This window comes from Ochlerotatus camptorhynchus, unplaced genomic scaffold (assembly GCF_037179485.1).
Source record: "Ochlerotatus camptorhynchus isolate MF236.1 unplaced genomic scaffold, CSIRO-AGI_Acam_v1.1 ptg000078l, whole genome shotgun sequence".
NCBI lineage: Eukaryota > Metazoa > Arthropoda > Insecta > Diptera > Culicidae > Ochlerotatus > Ochlerotatus camptorhynchus.
This window is the reverse complement of record NW_027040568.1, coordinates 696,776-717,818: the sequence shown is the minus strand read 5'-3', so window position 1 is coordinate 717,818 and position 21,043 is coordinate 696,776. Positions and strand designations below refer to the sequence as shown.

The 21,043-nt window shown below is 39.4% G+C and overlaps 1 protein-coding gene across 2 annotated transcripts in view; it reads right to left on the bottom strand.

Annotated features, from left to right (window-relative positions):
• raptor overlaps positions 1–21,043 on the bottom strand; it is a 33,478-nt gene that overhangs the window by 8,490 nt on the left and 3,945 nt on the right. For both annotated transcript variants that reach the window (XM_065217679.1, XM_065217680.1), the window contains 2 exons: positions 6,867–8,195; positions 5,488–6,799 (listed from right to left, as the gene is read on the bottom strand). In XM_065217679.1, coding sequence (XP_065073751.1) covers positions 5,488–6,799; positions 6,867–8,195 — 2,641 coding nt within the window. The remainder of the gene's footprint in view (positions 1–5,487; positions 6,800–6,866; positions 8,196–21,043) is intronic.

Here is a 21,043-nt window from a genome sequence, read left to right as displayed (position 1 = left end):
ATGGTTCATCAGAGAGGGGAAGCCCAGTAATCCTCATCGCATGCTCATGACGCTATTCTGGGGGTACTACAACGCGGCTCTCAAACAAAGGAGTAACAAGTGTGATACTATCACTTCAGGCTAGAACTTTGGTTCTCTCGTGCAATGGTTCATCAGAGAGGGGAAGCCCAGTAATCCTCATCGCATGCTCATGACGCTATTCTGCCACGGTATGAGCCAACGATGCCGGACCTAAACCAACCGTCTCCAACGCTCCACTATGAAGCATAAGATTAGGCCCACCCACCAACTTCCAGGTTAAAAACAAGCCAAGGGGAGGGATTTTGAATGGATCTTCGACATATACAGATACCGAGTTATAAAACAGAAAAAAAAAACGTTTGGCTTTAAACAAAGGAAACGTTCACATAAAGAAGGCATATCCCCTTATTTAATAAAAACATTCAAAGAAAGCGTTATTCCATTATTAATCAAAATATTCGAAGAACGAATTATTGCCTTCTTTATCAATATTCAAAGAAGGATATTTACCCTTTCTTATTTAATTTCTTGCTTACTGTCACAATAATATGCACAGTATGCAATATTCTCTTCTTTATCAACTTATTCACTTATTTTACTGAAATATACTAAAACAGAATTATTCCCATCTGTATCCAAGTATTCAAAGAGATAAATATACCCTTCCTTATAAAAATTTACATTTGCACTACAGCATATCATAAACAACTAGGTTTCTAACCGTGTGCAAAAAAAAATATCTTAAAGTTACAGTAGGTACGGCAAATTGGGGCAGAAAATCATCGCTAATGATACCAAATTTAGAGGAATATTCGAATGATTTTTAACCATACCCGATAGTTTCAAGTCCAATTCACCTCATGAATAAGAATTGAATATTAAAAATAAACTTTTGTTACTGAGCTACCAAAAGTTGAGGCATTTTCTCTCACTTAAAATTGATGGAAACTTAGTGGTGAGTCCAAAGCTGAGGCTGAAGCTTTGGAAACAACCTTTGCAGCTGTACATAACAATCCACTAAACGGATACGCGGACACTAAAGTGGTAAAAGTTATTATTCGTTCTATGAAAAATAAGAAGTCTTCTGAAAATCGACGCTATTAGAAACATTGTTCTAAAACGTCTTCCAAGGAAAGGATTTGTGTTTCTGACGAAGATCTTCAACGCCTGTCTTAAACTGATGTACTTTTCATCTAAATCAGGGTGTCGACTACACAGCAAAAAAATAATTTTGATATCACGTCAAAGTGGATGCACTACAATCATGTCGAAAATATGGTGTAATATTACTTGCTAAAAAGGACAAAATTATAATGAATCCAATGCATGAACTGACATTACGCTGCTTTTACTGCATTTGTTTATTTATGTGGTCATAAAAATTACATGAAATTTTCGACATGATTGTAGTGCATCCACTTTGATGTGATATCAAAATTATTTTTTTGCTGTGTACCTGAAAAACATGGAAATCCAGGAAATTCAATTTTGGACCTTGCAAATCGAGGAATATCAGGGAAATGTTTCTTTATCACAGAAGCTTATTAATAAGTATGACTGATTTTGCTAGTTTCACACATCTTAATTACTCTTTATGGTATCAAACTGGAGCTGCATGACCCATGTGAGTAAATTTTGCTTCTATCTTTCGACAATACTACAAAAGGACTAACCTTGTTGGCAGTTTGAACACAGGTTCTTGTGTATTGTTTCAAGATAGTTTGGGTAAAAATGCTGTGATGTGATAGCGTATTAACGAGGCAAAAGATACATCCGCGTAGTTATCCGATTGAATCAGTATTGAATTGAGAATCCCGTAAGCTCCGTAGACCAAGTTAAATCCGACAGTCACGAAAAGTTTAAAATGCACTTGACAAAATAGAATAAACGTATTAACGAGTCAAAGGATACGTCCGCGTAGTACTCCGATTGAATCAGTAGATCTGTTTAAGTATAAAATATCTAAACTAAGTGAGATCTGCAAACCGGGCGAGTTCCGAGCGCCGCGCTAAACATGCATGCATGCATGCATGATTGCCCGCCCACGGTTGCTGCTCTGTTATTACCAGATCAGCTGCAATTACACAGAGAACCAACAGATGATGTTTGGGACTAACATTCATCCTCAATGTGTAAGAACTGGAGATCTAATATTTAGCAATACCAGCGCCGGCCGTGTCCGAATGCAGGTCAACTAGGGAATGGGAAGGAATGTGTTGACGTGGTACTCGCTGTGAAGGAAACCGAGAGATCCTCTGCGCTTCCACGAGAAATCACTGGGATTTTGGATGTGGGGAAAGGTTGCACGCACACGCAGGGATCGTTTTTGGTAGAGCGATTATAATACACAAACACACACACACACGCGCGCGCACTCATCCAATTTCTATTTTTAGATCAGGACCCACACTGTGGTAAGTGATGCGATCGGTGTTAAAGAAGAATTTGTTTTCATTAAAATCTAGTGGGTATAGAATAAGGCAAAGTGAAAAATTGCAAGGAAGGGGACGGGCCTGGGATTGAACTCCCGACCTTCTGCTCAGTAAGCAGAAACGGTAACTACTGAGCTACCGAGCCTCGTCAGTTCCGAGCGCCGCGCTAAACAACAGAAAAAAAACAGCTAATTACTTAAAGTGTGCCACCAAAATAAATGTGATAACATATGTTGGCAAGTTGATTAAATTTGCATTCCTCCCTAAATATTCTACTAATGATACTATTGAGATTCTAAGATTTTGCGTCCTTACCGACTACATTCCAAAAACTACATAAGCCTAGAATGCGTTTGGCAAGCTCTATCGAGTTGCGCATTACGAAAGCTCCGTAGGTCACATTGGATCCCGACAGCCGCAAAAAGTTCAAAATGCACTTGATAAAATAGAATTTAAAAAATACTCAGTGAAATACTACCTACTAATGGAGCCACCTCAAAATTTAAATTGAACCGATATGTGAATCTCTGCAAGATTAACTTTCCTCCCAAAATTATTCATTTAAGATATAAAAGCCTTCTCTTGATCAGTTTCGAAGAGTATATTTCCCTTCCAAAACTTAAACAAACAAACTATGGAGGTTATTTCGAGAGTCGAAGTGACTTTTGTCACTAGTGAAGTGAGAAAAGTCACGTCGTTGTGACGTGACTCTCTGTGCAAGTCAAATGGAGAGTCACGTCATCACATATGAAGCGAAATTTCTAAACATGAAAATTTCAAAAAATCGTAACTCTTAAACGAAGGAAAATACATCGCTGATTTTTTTATATGTTGTGAAGAACAGGGGCCACATTGCGCATCTCGAAACGAAAAACTGTTTCGTACAAGCGTTCGTACAAAAAGTTCGTTAATATTTTGATAATCGAAATCGACCCAGTGGTTGATTTAAAAAAAAATGTCATTTTTGGAAAAAAAAAATAAATACGGTTGTAATATTTTTCGATAAGGAACAAAACTACCAAATGTTACGACCTTCTGAGAACCACTATATCGTTTTGCTATGGAATGGCTGTATACCGAAAACTCCACAATATTGTATAACTACGGAATATTGATTTTAAATTTGTATCGGAGGGTTGAAAATTAGTACATTTAAGCTATTCACACGGTTTGTTTCATTATTATCAACAAGAAAATATACAACAACACTATTGTTGTGTGTGTCGTGCATAAAATGTATGAGTATCTTAACGGTACTCCTAGAAACAACAAGAATAATTATGATTAATACATAAACTGAAACCAAGCATGTTTGATTTTGGATGATTAATGAATACATCAGAAGAACAAAAAACTATTGAGTGTTTGAACTGGCGTCCTTATACCGGCGTAAAAAAAATGCTATGTGCCACAACATAACTGGGCAATCAAAATCATCAACTCATCTGGACACAAATATCAACCTGTTAAACATTCGCTTTTTTTCTGGGAAATAGTACTTTTTGAATAATTTTAGGGGCAATTATTTTGTTCGGGGTATGGCATTCGGGGAAATGGGATATTCGGGGTAATGGCATTCGGAGATATGACATTCGGGGTAATGTAGCACAATCCCACCGGACCATTCCACAATTTTGATGGGTAAAAGTAATTAGAGATCATGCATTAAGAACGTCATGCAAAATTTAGGGAAAATCAACCCTTTCGGCACATTTTTCTTATGATTGTACTACATTTCTCCGAATGTCGTTTTCCCGAACACAATTTCCCCCGAGTGCCCATATCGCCGAATCCCATACAAACATATACCCCATTTCCCCGAAAGTAATTTCCTCGAATAAAATCCAAAAATTTAATAAAAAAAAAACCATGACTGTACTACATTTCTTTCTTAGGTCGGTTTCGCGAGCATTAAGAAGGCATCTTTAAATCAATGAGGCGAGAGTTTTAGTGAGGCGGCGGCAGTTCAGAAGCGGAAGTGAAAAATTGGTAATATATTTTTAGGAGATTTTCCCTTCTTTTATGCATGAGCAGTCCTTTCGAGAACTTTGGCAAAACTAAGATCGATGATTTGACTGATTGGTAATATATTTTTAGGAGATTTAAATTTATTTAGGAGATTTTGAGTGGTAGGCTGGTTCATCTCCAATTTGTACCTTCATTTATAAATGTTCTTTCAAAAACTTCCTCAAAACTTGTGAGATTAACACTTTGACAAAATGGTAATGTATTTTAAGGAAATTTTTCCTTCTTTTATAAACGAGCAGTTCTTCCGAGAACTTAGACAATATGTGAGGACGATGGATTAAAAATTGGTAACATAGTTTTACGAGATTTTTTCTTTTTTTATAAATTCAAATCGAGGAATTTGGCAAAACTTGTGAGATATATGGCTGACAGCATAGTGCTTGGACGAAAAGTTAAACCGACAAATAATGTATGCAGATTTCAACATTTTTATTAAATTATCGTTTGTTGAGGCGAAACGAGAAAAAATATTTGGTAGGCGTGTAACGCAATAATATAAGCCATCTTCTGTACCAATTTTTTTTCGAAAAGGACCACCTGTTGAAATTTGGTTGCAATAATTTCAACCTGATCCCATATTGTTGAAACTGAATAGGTTGTTAAGCTTTTTTAAGCATTCAAAATGTTTTTGTCATTATCTAGCTAATAAATTATCACACTAGCATTTTTTAGCATTTAGCATTTCCAACTTTTTTAATCCATTGTTTGAAATTTAAGCAGGGTTACAATCTGCTTACTATGTTTAAAATGTAGTAAGAAAATTGCCAACAATAAGGGTTGGAAATTTCTTAATTTTTTTTTTCAGGAAATATGGCACATTTGGGGAAATGGCATTCAGGGAAATGACATTCAGGGAAACGACATTCGGGAAAATGTAGCACAATCTTTTCCTATACCTAGTTCATTGCTTGTCACACATTTATAAAATCCTCCTCTCCCCTTAGAGCGTGACGTATTTAATGTAATATTTACTAAATGCTATGTACAGTATGAGCCATATACTTACTTGTAAGCCACCGCAATCTGATCGTCGTAGGGATTGAGTTTGACCAGGGTAGGAGTATGCTGCGTTCGGCAGGACCAGCTCTGCGTGTCCAGTCGTCCAAAAACGGCTCTCCTCTGTTGTTCGCGGCCCTCTTCCCTAACGATTCGATTCCGCAAACATCTTGACTGCCGGTCGAGAAATTCGGTCGAATTCTGATCTTTAGCGGTGAGTTTGCCTTCGTTCAGGAACTTTGATGGCCGCGCGAAGAAACTGACCGACCATTCAATGTAGTTTGTGGTGACGATCGGTGTTACATTTTGCTGTTGTTGCGGTTGAGACTGGGGTTGCACTGGAGGGGTTTGTGTTTGAGGTGGCATCTGATCGCTTGATTGCTGCTGGGATGTGTGGTTTGGTGTTGCCGTGGTCTGTAGCTGAAGTTGAGAGGTGGACAGTTCTGAACTGTCGTTGAGATGGATCCTTTTCTTGCTTGGAAGTGGTGTGTGGTGAGTGGACTGGTTTAAATGTCCGTGTAGAGGAGGAGATTCTCCACCCAAATAGTTTATTCTGGTGTTTGGAGACGGTGGTAGACTCATACTTCCAACGCACTTCTCCGATGTTGTAGCTTCTTTAGCAAGCTCGTAGCCTTGTTTTCCAACATATTCAACGACTGTTTGTGCCATTGCAGCCACTGCAGGGAAAGGGTCCTTCGCCAATGCGTTTAATCCACTCCAAAGCTTTTGATAAATAGATCCGACGCTAACGGCATTTTTGCCGGCATTGATTATATTACTAGAGCTGGAAACACGTTTTATGTTGATGTTCCTCCCTAAACTGTGGTAAGGATGATTGAATTGAGTTGAATCCTGGAGGAAAACGGCGACAAATTGACTCTCGAAAAATCGTACCATCCATTGGAGGGAGGCTATCAGCTCCATCCGAACAAGTGGACTCATATCGTTGCAAACCGTATTGAAGAGGTGCATCGCCGTTGATCGATCTATGTTATTCGCGTGATCCGATCTTTTCTGCACGGAGCTTATGAACGTTCCAAGAGCATAAACCGCCGCGGCCCGAACTTCCGGTATTGGATCGCTTAGCAGGGGATAAAGCTTTTCATTTGCATTGTCTCTGACACCGGACCATCTAGCTTGTTCGTAGTTCTGCCAGAGATGACCTAAGCAAATTGCTAACCATTGTCTCAGTACGAAATTTTCATCATTCAACTGGTCCAGACAAATCGACACCAGCTGGCCCTGCAAAGCATTCGCTTGGCCAATGGGAAAATTGTGAACTATACTTGCTAAGACAAAAGCTGCATATACTCGGTGATTACCTACAAGAACAGAAAAAAACCAGTTTTTGTAAGCTTGTTTAATGTTTAACCCCATTGATCAACCTACCTTTGAAGCCCGGACATGGGCTGGTGTCTTGTAGTGCAGCTAAGAAATATTTGTGACCCTGGTCTCGTATCAGATCGATTTGACAGGTACCGTCCACAGCTAGGATTTTGGCCCAAATAAACACCAAAAACGGACGCAGCTCTTTCGCTAAACTTTGCAATAGTTTCAATACGTATGGAAAGATTCCGACACTGAGGGCTAAGTTTACTTCTTCCGGACCCAAATCTAAGAAGTGTCCCAGCAATTCCAAGGCACGCAATCGATGAACTTGTGATAGGAGCACTTGTAGCACAATTGGTAGCTGTTCAGGTTGGTTTCGTTGCTGGGAACTGCCCTCAAGCCAGACCTGGAAAGCGGTCAGCTGTTCTTCGAAAAACGGCGAATGCTTGAAGCGTTTTCCTTTTTCCAGGATATCCGGCAGTTGGGATAGTGCTAAGTCTAGGGCCAGGTCCCATGCAGACCATATGGGATGACGATAGCTTTGAGGCAGCGGAGGACTAGAAATTGGCGTACAGTCATATGAGCGAAGAATTCTTTCTGCTAGTAGAAAATTCCTAAACAGACTTGCCACAAGCAAGTCTTGACGAAATAATTTCTGGAACAACTCTCGGGGTAACGTGTTCCATGCTATAGTATCCGTAATAGCCGTAAATATCCAATTCAGCTCACCGAGCATTGTTCTTCGATCGTTGAGTTGTCCCGGTATTCGATCAATTAAATCTTCTGTTACGTGTGGAACTAATTTTGACGTAGACTGCAAAACGAACCACTTGAGGGCTATTCGTATTGGAGTTGTTAAGCATGATGTAAAAAGATCCGCCGGGAGTTGTGGATTCATAGGTAAAATCTGATTTGCAGCGCAAGCTGCTAATTGGATACAGTTTTTGTAAGTAGTTGGACCCACTATCGTGGGCGAAGCAGAATTCTTACTGGCATCCGGATCGCATTGACCAGCAGTGCTCCCGCTGCCGCCACGCATTTGTTCCAGCTCTTTCTCGTGCTGCTCTGCAAAAGTATTGAAACTATTCACAATAATCCCGGCATTTGAGCAGTCGTAAACGTAGATCGACGGGGCTCCCATCCATGTCTGCAGGTCGTATATTGACAGCGGGATGTACTGGGTGTACGTTCGGTTAAAGACCCAAATTTCGCCATTCACCGTTGGCCGTGGAACTCCATGGCCATTATAGTGGAACAGTACCCGTTCCTCTTTTGAGTTTCTCCGCAGAGAAGTGCATAGCTTTTTTACGTCATCTACCGTCGGATCTAGTGAATGCTTGTAGCGTGCTCGCGGTTGCCACCGTTCATATTGTTTTTGTAAATTGTTGCCTGAAAATAAATTAACTGATTTATAATTTAATGTATGCATAAATAACATATAAAGAACAGAACAGAAGCAAACAATTAAATCTCAATAACTTTTTCAAAGGGGCGTATCAGCTTTTATAAACAATGCATTTGAACGTCGATTTGGCGTAACTGGTAGCTCGCACACGCTTACTCTAACACCACTAGCAGGTAGGGGAAAATTCGTGCTATCTGATGGTGGTATTTAATAAACAAAGCGACCTTAAGCAAACCCCACACGTATGAATATATCGACGCGAAGGAGAATTATTCAAGAGCAAATTTTCATTACGTCGAAAGTAACAAAGGTAAACAAAGTTGAGCTATCAGTGTCAATCAATGCTCCTTCTATTACATTATATCAAGAGCAAATTTTCATTACGTCGAATGTAACAAAGGTAAATAAAGTCGAGCTATCAGTGTCAATCGATTCTCCTGCTATTACACTATATACTGTCCGAATATAGGATCAAATCCCATTTTCAAATTTATTTACCAGTCAAATTGCTTTTTGACGTAATCACCTTCCGATCAAAATAGTTTTCGATGTTACTTAAGTCACCCGATTTCTATGGAGATGCCGTTTGACTTAAGTAACAGCGCTGAGAAACCCTTGAAAAGTGTACGTTCGTCGTTTCGCTTTCTCATTATTAAAGTGAATAAATCGAACTGTTTGTTGCTAAGATGATTTTGGTGGTCCTAAAATAATGAATGGGCTGCACATAAGGAGACGTAATTGATAATTCTCCCGAATATCCTGGTAAATACACTTTGACTTAAGTAACAATAGGGGCCACCAAACGACGTATAATAACTTTTGACTCAAAAACCAGTATTTTTTAGCATGAAAGCTAGCGATTTGCATTTGTATGATTAAAACCCTGCTTAATATGTTAAACATTGCTATCACTATGAGATTATATGTGTTCACTTGGAAATAGGAATAAATTTTCGGTCATCAAAACAAAACTTTATTTTTCTCGGATTGGTGCGAATGTTACTTACGACATAATGAAAATTTGCTCTTGATATACTGTCCGAATATAGGATCACGTCCCATTTTTAAATTTATTTACCAGTCAAATTGCTTTTTGACGTAATCACCTTCCGATCAAAATAGTTTTCGATGCTACTTAAGTCACCCGATTTCTATGGAGATGCCGTTTGCCTTAAGTAACAGCGCTGAGGAACCCGTGGAAAGCGTCCGTTCGTCGTTTCACTTTCTCATTATTAAAGTGAATAAATCGAACTGTTTGTTGCTAAGATGATTTCGGTGGTCCTAAAATGATGAATGGGCTGCACGTAAGGAGACGTAATTGACAATTCTCTCAAATATCCTGGTAAATACACTTTGACTTAAGTAACAATAGTGCCCACCAAACGACGTATAATAACTTTTGACTCAAAAACCAGTATTTTTAGCATGAAAGCTAGCGATTTGCATTTGTATGATTAAAACCCTGCTAAATATGTTAAAAATTGCTATCACTATGAGATTATATGTGTTTAATTGGAAATAGGAATAACTTTTCGGTCATCAAAACAAATCTTTATTTTTCTCGGATCGGTGTGAATGTTACTTACGACATAATGAAAATTTGCTCTTGTATTGACAATAATATTGATGATGTGAATACAGAATTATTGTCAATACCGATGCATTGATGTCAATATAGAATGTATTGACAATACGATTATAGAGATTGCTGACGTTTATCGTACGCACACTACGTCACGTATACGTATACGCAAAATGTTTTCATCGGGAAAAAAAAACTTCATAGCGAAAAATTTTCCCGATGAAAACAAATCACTGACACAATCATACTTTAGCAATCTCTATAGTCCTCTCCAGGCGGGTTCGTATTGGTGAGATTTGCGTGGGTTAGTGAGATGAAATTTTTTGTTAGCTGTGAGATTTTTTTTGTTTTCTGTAAGAACTGTCATTCTAAAGTAAAAATAAACAACAAAACGAAAACAAACCCTACGCTTGCACGGTAACAGTCAAATACCCTTTTATGAGTAAAAGTTAACCCATTTTTAATAAAAGTGGCTTTACTCATTAATGAGTAAATTATTTTAACAACAATGAGTTTCTGCTAACAGTAGCTAACAGTTAGTACTTAATTGGTATAATAAATTACTCATTAATTAGCAGTGCCAATTTTATTGACAATAGGTTCACTTTTACTCATAAATGCGAGTTTGAATCTTACCGTGCACATGACAGTATACGCTAGTGTGTGTAAAATTATATTATTAGTGTAGTGTTCGTGAGATCCTGCTTGGAGAACTCAATTGTCAATAAAAGCAAACGGGTAGGGTCCACTTTAAACGTCAACGGAGTGTTCGTCTTCAAGCACCGATCACCGAGGGGGAGGACGGCTTTCATTTGAGTACCTCTCAAATTCTCTTTTACTCAGAGTTGCTCACGGTTACTCTGGTTTGCTCTGGGTTCTGATCTAATTTGCGACGAAAACATAATTAGTAGGGCATATAGTTTTGTGTGGGGCCTCATAGCCTAATCAGTAAAGGCATGGTATTACCAAGCCGGAGGCGGCGGGTTCGATTCCCGGTCCGGTCGAGGGAATCTTTTCGGGTTGAAAATTTTCTTGACTTCCCATGAGTATTATTGTGCTTGCCACACAATATACAAATTCATGCATTGGTATTGGCATCAAAAGCTCTCAATTAATAACTGTGGAAGTGCATTTAGAACACAATAGCCTAATATGCACTAAGCAATACTCTTGAAATGCGAATAAGAAGAAGAAGAAGAAGAAGTTTTGAAATCTGACCATATAAATGTTAGTTCGGATGCAATGTTCATGGAATCCCTCCACTTCGCGTGTTCACTGGCACTTGCCATCCAGAAGTCATACAGATGGGAAAATTTAATGAGATGCTTGCATCTCTGCAGCAGAGATTAATATTTTGAACTTTGTCCATTAATTAGATCGCCAGATGTATTTCCGTGAAATTCAGTCAATGGTGTCCTTAAATAAGGAAATGATCTCGTTTTCTACCAGTTCACAGAGGTTTTGGCTATTTTCTCACAGTGGCGATTGCTTTCTGCAGGACACTTTTCGTTTTGCAATGGTAATGAAATTTTAATTAATACCAACAATCAATACGAAAGTAACGATTTTAAATTGGCTCACTACTTGACTAGCCTATTGGTCCCAAGCAAACGTACCCCATTCTAGTCGAAATTCTAGTACTACGCAATGTTTGTTTTGATTCGCTATGAAAGTTTGACAGATAAAATGAGACGTTATTGGTTTTTCCTATGTTTCGAGGGGTGAATCGATTAGATTGGGACCAAAGAGAGTTCCAGCTGAGCCAAAAAGTTGAGCACGTTATTTCGGGACCTTCTAGTCTTAGAGTTACCTCTATGGTAATCACAAACGAAGTGACAGACGACTAACTGGCGAAGAAATCCATTTAAATAATGTGGTTCACTGTAATAGAATTTTCTTGGAAGCTTGTGCCATCATCCACCAGATGGGTTAGTTTTTTTGTTTTGATTTGAACAAAGTTGATTTTGTGTACAATGATTCTTTGACAGTGTGCAAAGAGTGCGTATCATTTTGTCATTTTTTTATGCATTTCAGTTTTGAGTAGAGTGAAAGAGATAGAACCAAAACATTCTAGTACATTTGGTGAAAATGCTAGTTGAATCTAGTAGTAGTGTTGCCATGTGGTACAATCCAGTAGTAGTGGTGTTGCCATGTGGTACACTGAAAAATTGCAATAGCAGGTTAGTCACCAAAGTTTTTGAGCCGCTCCGTCTGTCACTTTGTTTGTGATGGTAAAGGCCGGCGCACAATAGTCCTCTCCAGGCGGGTTCGTATTGGTTCGATTTGCGTGTGTTAGTGAGATGAAATTTTTTGTTAGCTGTGAGAAATTTTTTGTTTGCTGTAAGAACTGTCATTCTAAAAAAAAATAAACAACAAAACGAAAACAAACCTTACGCTTGCACGGTAACAGTCAAATACCCTTTTATGAGTAAAAGTTAACCCATTTTTAATAAAAGTGGCTTTATTCATATATGACTAAATTATTTTAACAACAATGAGTTTCTGCTAACAGTAGCTAATAGTTACTACTTGATTGGCATAATAAATTACTCATTAATTAGTAGTGCCACTTTTATTGACAATGGGTTAACTTTTACTCATAAATGGGAGTTCGATTATTACCGTGTACATGGCAGTATATGCTAGTGTGAGTAAAATTATATTATTAGATTAGTGTTCGTGAGATCCTGCTTGGAGAACTCAATAGATACGTTTTCGGGTTTTTTGACAGTTAGCCCATGCATTATCTGTCAAAAAACCCGAAAACGTATCTATTGTGCGCCGGCCTTAATATACGGCGAATGAGAACGACTCAAATTTGAGTTTAGTTCACTCATAATCGCCAAAAGTGCAGGAACTCAGCGATGAGTAAAATTTGTCTCATGGTTTCCTGTGGAAAACCTAAAAAATCTGCCGGAAAATGAGGAAATTGACGAAAATTTTATTCAGTCTCGGAGTAGTACCAATAGACTGAGTGAATCCAATCTTTACTTTTCTCAAATTCGGGAATTTTTCCCTGGAAAATCCTGGAAAAACCTGGGAAAACATGAGGCAAATTAACTCATCGCTGAGTTCCTGCACTTTTGGCGATTATGAGTGAACTGAACTCAAATTTGAGTCGTTCTCATTCGCCGTGTACCATACCACGCAGTTGTGTACACGCTATTTCAAAACTACCCAAATTTGGGTAGGATCCACCCAGACCAGTCAAAACTGAACCTACCCAAAAATGGGTAAACTGTGTTGGGAGTGACAAGTTGACAAATGAACAACGTCGATCGGATTGATGTCAATGTTGTTCATTTGTCAACTTGTCACTCCCAACACAGTTTACCCATTTTTGGGTAGGTTCAGTTTTGACGGATTTGGGTGGATTCTACAAAAATTTGGGTAGTTTTGAAATAGCCTGTACTACATGGTCTGTGTCGATGCAGGATTCGATGAGCTGGCCACCCTGTCAACCTAAAGCCCTACAGTAAAAGTATGGACGTCTGTCAAAAGTTCTTCCAATCGAACCGTCAAAATGCACCACTTTGCTCGATTGGAACAGCTTTTTTCAGTTTTGTGGTGACAGTCGTTCATACTTTTACTGTAGGGCTTTATGTCAACCGACGTTTCCAAAGGAAACGCGGCGGCTGTTAAGGCCCACGCACATTAGATCCCGATCGGACGCGTTGCGGCAAAGTGACAGCTAAATCTATTGTCTAACTGTCAAATTTACGTCAACGCAACGCAAACGGATCTAATGTGGGTGGCCCTTTAAAGCGCCGCTGCAATGAGATTGACAGACATCAACGCTGGTGGCTAGAGCTGTCAACGGCAGCGACAGAAAAACGGGGAAGAAAATTTCCTTTTGATATAAGTTCGCGGCGTGGTCGGTAGTGTTTTTCTTATCGCTACAGTTAAAATTATTTTACTATTTACTTATATTAGGGAGTGCTGGTTCTAAATCTATTACAATCTAGTAAAGGAGGTACAAAGTTGTAACTATTAAATCTAGACTTAAAACGAAACTAATTCTAAACTTACCTAGGACCTACAAGCTAACCTAAAACTTAAAGCCTCTCCCTGCGCTGCAAAGAATCACCAAATTTGTAAGTAAAATGTAACTTATGATAATGATGTAACTAATTAAATTTAAATGGTTGCAGTGAAGCAAACGTTAAAGCAAAAGGCTTTCAAGAGATTCTCTGGCCTTTCCTCCACCTGCACGGACAGCCTGTGTACCTCTATATAAGTAGCACACCGCCTACAAAGATCATAAAGCGGTTTAGTGGGTTGATAGAGCAGACGTATACCCCAACGATCCCTAGCTATTTCAACGGATACGACAATGGCGAGCATCCAGAGCACGGGAATGATGACCGGGGTGATGTTCGGTGATGACCGAACCGGGAAATCCGGACAGAGGGGGGAACGTCAATTATGCCGGCGTTTATGGAAAAATACGCTCACCTCAAGGGCATACAGGTGGCGTATCAGCGGGTTAGCGCCGCACGAGCTGAGAGGACCTCAGCAGCAATGACCGCGAGATCTCCCGTTGCGGAGTATATCAGTCGTCCGGTTACTCCATACGATACGGCAATATGGACACCGAATTTTAAACATTTTCAGCAAAGTAGAGCGTTTGAAGTTTCCGGACAGTCGAAATTCGGAAAGAGTATCGGAACATTACGAAATCAAGCCAACGACATCTTGATAGCAGGAATTCGCGAACTAAATACCTGTAAAACTGTTAAAGACACTTTCGAATCTTACCGCCGGACTTTGCACTTATACTACACACTATGACATACGAAGACGGCCGTAGGGGACCTTACAAACCATCAGGCAAACGAAAACTCGGACGCATCTACTCACAGACTGGAGAAAATTTGATCGCTACTAGAATGCAGACAAAACACACGCAGACGGAAACGAAAAACGAAAACTCAAGACCAACAATTGAAAAGGGCCTAAGACCGAAATGTAAACAAATCGTTTTATAGCTTTATTCGATGGACCATGCATAGCTTTTGCTACATAATTCGAGGGGGGCGACACATCTAAATCTCAAGTTAAGATGCTCAACAAATCTCCCACTAGCTAATCAATCTTCGAAAAATCTTCTTTCATTTGTTGCATCTACTTGCATCGAGCATCATATTTTTGCAGGAAATCTTCAGAATCGTCATCAATCTTCTTTCTATCTACTCAGCGTGCGCACAGCTAGCCACAGCAAAGCACAATCTTTTCTGCATCGTAGATAGAGTCGTCCCCCTCGACATAATTAAAATCACTTATGAAAATAATTTGATTGAAAAAATATTTAACATTTAAAAAAGGGCCTACCACAAGCATATTCATATATCATGATAAGGCCTTGGTTGAAAAAGGCTTTATGATAGCAACGGATTTATTTTTTTGATAGGGCCTTTTTAAATGTAAGATTAACCTGTTTTTTATCTGTTTGACACTGTTGCCATTGCAACAGGCATTCGAATCTCGATTCGTCGAATTTAAATTGAACGTTTGCAGTCAAAACTTTGGTGATATTTAACAATGGAGTTCTCCCGAGGAATCGAATTAATTCTAGGTAAATATAGTCAGTAATGTATCATGTGCTTAACTATTGACATTCTCCAATTTATTTTTAAGCTGCGGCTGTAGAACTAGATGAGGAAGAACATGGGGAGCACTTGGAGACGCTCGACGCTGCAAATATGTCAGTTGCGCGATACGAGGAGGTATCCCATCTCAGTTTCTCATCTCAAAGCTTCAACGTTTCCTTTGCCAACATTCGTTCTTCAACGCCAATGAAAACTTTTCTGAATCCACGATGGTCAGTGGCTCTGGATTTATCTCGTACCATGACCAACAATGAGTCACCTTTAAATTTTTCGATGAGAGACGGTGACTTGGATGTGTCCTCTGAACCGTTGGATCTTGTGGTTACTAAAGCAATTGAAAGCGTTATCAGGCCTCCTCCGGGCTGCCCTATAAATTTAAAAATAAATTTACCAGATCTTGTGGTACCGGACAACAAATTCGACCCCGAGAATACAGAGGCAGTTGCAATATCATGCAATGTGGATCAGTTTGACAGTCGATGCGATCCTCTGAACATCTCTTATAGAGAATTAGTCCAACCCTCGTGTAATGTGGAAAAACGTGTCGGTGTCATCAACAATGAAACCAGAACTCCTGCAATCTCAGTCGCTTCTGATGCTACGGAAGGTGGCCTGGTCGGCGAAGCTCATGGAAGTGGTCCTAGGGTTAATCTGACTCGCAGTGAAATCATGGGCATCAAGCAAGGCACAGGACAGGCGAATAATTCAAATTGTGACCCTGCTTCTTCTGATAGCTCTGAATCAGACAACGGCGATGATAGTAAGTTTGGAGATGCCACCATGATAAATGACTTCTCTATCTACGAATATTTTGAACCATACCGCAACGAATCCATAATTGGATTCAATGAAGATGCACCTGATGAAAATGTTGAATCAAATGGTAAGCACTTTACATATTCGTTATTACAAAAGTAATTACTAGTTTATATCTTTAGGCGAATATTTTGTTAATCGGAAACGAAAAACAGAGAAAATCATCGAAAATCAATCGAAAAAGATACGCTACTCAACAGGTAAGTGATGTAGAATATCAACAGTACACAAGTGCAAAGTGTATTTTTTTTTTGTTTCCGTCAGCTAATTTCGAAAATGTAAATATTTCATAGATGACGACATTGATGATGACCTAGCGATGGAAGAGCTGCAAAACAATAACATTGTTAAGAAAAATACACCCCCTGCGATGTTGAATAAGCTCTACAAGCAAAGAGGTTTAGCATATACGCGACCAAACGGCGTAAAGGTGCCGGCGCGAAGATGTGGAGCTCCCTGCCGTTGTTCAAAACTGCAGTGCAGTTCCAAATACGACAACGATGTGCGATTGAAGTTATTGAGAAACTTTTTACACCTGTCATCCTCAGCGCAAAACCAATTCCTCGGCAACCATGTGTCCATTTCCTTTGTGACTGAAAGCAAGGTATGGTTTTATTATTATAAATTATTGTTGAGTCCTCTTGATTATAATATGTTTTAGGCGATCAATTCAAGAAGTGTGTACAGTTTTAAGTACAACCTCCCAGGAGCGGGTGGCATGGTGAGAGTGTGTAAAACCATGTTTTTATCGACGTTCGATGTCAAGGAAAAAAAGATGCGCTGTTTGATCAATAACAAGATCAAAGGTCTCGGAATCGTATCCGAAGATGGACGTATAGTTAATAGCAGGCGGCATACGATCAGCGCGGAAGAAAAACAGTATATTGAAAGCCACATCCAATCTTTCCCTGCGTACACATCCCTTTACGGCCGTGGCAAATCATCTAAACTGTATTTGAACGCCGATCTCAATATTACGAAAATTTACGATATGTATTGTACAAAATGCAAGGCTGACTCCATCAAACCTGTACACTACAATACATATAGAGCAATATTCCGCTCCTTCAATCTCAGCTTCCGGAAACCAAAGGCCGATACGTGCGGGGAATGTGACAAATTCAGTGTCAAAATCAAGCATGCCACCGACGAAACCGAGCTGCAATCACTGAAGCAATCACAGGAGGAACATCAGTTGAAGGCTAAACATGTCTACGAAATGAAAAAAGCGGATGTAATGAATGCCAAGAAAGACGATGGAGTTGTATAGTAATTTATTTAATAAGGCTCAACCGAATTAACTTAACAGAGCCGAGGATTCATGGTCACTATACAATACATCTTAAAGCTATAGTCAAAAGGTACAACACAATAAACACTTTATCTTCCGCTATCCAAAAAGCCTCCTCCATCAGAACTGGAGCCGCTTCCAGTAGTTTCATTGTATGGCAAATTGTTGTACGCCAACGAGGGTCAGAGCGCGTCCATTGCAGCAATGGACGCAAAACGTGGTCAGCACTCACACACTCATCACGAAACGGTTGCTTTCCAAAGTCGACGACGCATCGACCGAAAGAACTGCTGATGAAGAACAATGAGGAGGACCACACAATGGTTGCTGCCGAGTAAACAGACGATCGCGTAGCACACATCGAGAGTGGCCTGCTTTTGTCGACAGCCGAGTGAACACTGAGACGATGGAGTTGTAACGATTTCATTCGATTTGCAGAAGTGTTTACCGACACCTCACTTGACGTGTGGACAAGCGTATTACAGCAGGCAGTTGTATACGCTAAATTTAACAGTATTCGAGACGAACCGGGGAAAGAATCTGGCTTACTGCTTTTTGTGGGACGAGTCAAAGGTACGTCGTGGCGCACAGGAAATCGCCTCGTGCATTTTTAGCTACGTGCGATGCTTAGTGAGTGATGCTGAGTCAAATAGAGAGGTTCCGATCCGCCAGGTGAACTTATTTTCCGACAGGTGTGGTGGCCAGAACCTAAATTTTGTGATGGTTATGATGTTCGCCTATCTGCAAGAATGGTTGACTGCAGAAGGCAATAATATAATCATCACTCATAAATTTATGGTCTCTGGTCACTCGCACATGGAAGTCGATTCCGTGCACGCTGCCATTGAAAGAGCTAAGAAGAAAAACAGCATGGATATAGAGACTCCCCGTGATTGGGCGGTTTTTATATCGCAGGTGCGCAGGCGAGTTCCCTTCGTTGTAAAGGAGCTTAACCAATCTGATTTTCTGGCTTTTAAAGAATTAGAGCACCGATACAAACGCCCAAAATCGAACGTGGCTGGACAACCACTCCAGTTTAAGCAAATTATGATATTCGAGTACCGACCAACAGCGATGGGAAGGGTGTTTTATAAGATTGATCCAAATGATGAGTGTTTCCGGGAATTCGTCATAGCTCCAGAAGATCATTTGCGTCAAACACCCCTTCCAGTACTCACACCAATCACTACGACACCGTTGCCTCTTCCACAAGCAAAACTAGAGGATTTAAAGAACCTTCAACCGTACATTAACAACAAGGCGTACTATGAGACGCTTTTGAAGAACTTAGTGCCTGCCAAGCGAGGAAGAAAAAAGCAATCCGGCAAAGAATACCATTTCGAAGACGATATGGATGTTCACGAAGCCGATGAAGAGGAGGTTCCATAGTGATTTCCGATTTGTTCAATAAAACTGCATTTGTCTTGTCAAAATTGACTTATTTTTTCTCATTCAATCAATTTTTTTCACAATATTATCTTAACATAAAACCGATTTTATTAATTATTACATCACAATGCAAACAGCGCCCTTAACAGCGATCAACCTTCAACGCCGGAGTTCAGCCCATATAGAACCGTTCCTGATGTCATCTTAGCGTCACACGGTCCTGGAAACTCCTGTGGCAATCCTCGCATTAATGGCACCGTTCGTCGTTAACAGCTTACAAGCCCTGCTGAAACGTTTCGAGCAAACGCAGAAATTCTTCTCATCCGTAGACTCCCGTTTGTGACACATCAGCAGTAAGCTAGAAACACACGTCTCTTCACAAATATCACACCGATACTTGCCTTAAAGCAAATTTAGGTCTCTCCTTCTCCGAACGAAAACAAATTGATTGATTGTATTGAAAAATATAGTGGCCTCAACAGAAAACGATATCAACAATCAGCCGTATCGAAAAGGGCTTTTGTTATTTTTCGGTAAACAAAAGCCTTATCACGTGGGCCTCATCAGAAAAACTGACATCTGAGAGCCATAACAAAAAGGGCGCATGATGTTTTCTATCCAAACAGGGGCGGATTATTTTTTTTTTGTTTTTTGATGAAAATAAGCTGGTAAAGTCAATTATTTTATCAAGATAATGCTCAATCCATCTTATTTCAACACCTTACACTTTTAAAATAAGAAAAACTTATGTATTTTTTAAATAGGATTTAAAAATATAACGTTCAATCCAAGGTTGCAAAGACTCATTTCAGCTAAAACAATGTTTTTCTAAATTATGATATAATTAGATGCCATGATCAAATTTTGAATTGGTAGGATACAAGAAGAGGTTGCAAAGAATGTGTTTGACATATTAAACCTGTTTATTTCACTTCATGAGAGTCACAATCAGCGATTTTTCACAAACTCACTCACTCACTCACTCACTCACTCAGCGATCAGCAAATCACTGATTGTGACTCATAGAAAGCAAAATTTACAAGTTTTATGTTTCCAACGCATACTTTGCAACCTCTTCTTGTAAGTTACAAGTAAAACATGCCATCATACCATCTTTTGGTTTTATTATTCCGAAAAACATTATTTTAGCTGAAATGAATCTTTGCAACCTTGGTTCAATCTAATAGCCATTTTTCTAAATGTTTTTTTTAGGGGGCGACTCCGGCGTAGTGGTTAGCATCCATACCTCTCACGCCAGAGTCACGAGTTCAAATCTCACCCCCGGACAAGTCACGAATGACCCAAGAGTGTTAAAGTGACTATAATAAAAAAAAAAAAAAAAAAAAAAAAAAAAAAAAAAAAAAAATGTTTACATTTTGGTCTTAGGCCCTTTTCAATTGTTGGTCTTGAACTGTCACACTAGCATGGACCAGCCTGCTGTGATTGCAGAAAATTCGAGTGGAAGCGAATCGACCCAAATTCCAAAAAGAAAACGCTTTGGCTGGAACTGGACCGAAATGACTGCAACCCTGACGTCGACTGCGTTGTTTGGATTGACGGAACTCTTGAGATCATTATAATTTATTTGACCCATTAGGTACCTATATTAATATATATATATATAGGGTAAATGTTGGCTTCGGCACCCATTGACTGTTTTCGGCAACCAAAATTTAAACGTTAATTTCACTATGTTTTCCCATCAACGCACTTCCCTGAATGTGTCCAAACGATTGTTTAGCCTTTCAGCTTCAATCTGATTATATTTGAACGATCGAGCAATCCAGTAATGCTACATTTTTCTTCAAATAAATCATACGCACTACAAAATGAGGTTGATTTCGAGTTGCCGATAATAGAACAGCTGGTTAACACGCAGTTCTAATGGGAAGGTTGCCGAAGAAAAAGAGACTGCCGACAATAGTCACACTCACCTGAGAAGTTTGGAGCGTTGTAAAAACGCTTTCAAAACGTTTTGAAAAATTCTGTCGATTGGAATGGATAGAGAAGCAAGCAGCAGATGAATGTAAACAAACAGACACATCATATATGTGCGTGACGCTGAGAAAATGCTAGTAGAAGAGCAGACGCTGCTTAGATTGACGAGAATACGTAAATCCCCCTATATATTGCTGATATTTTTAT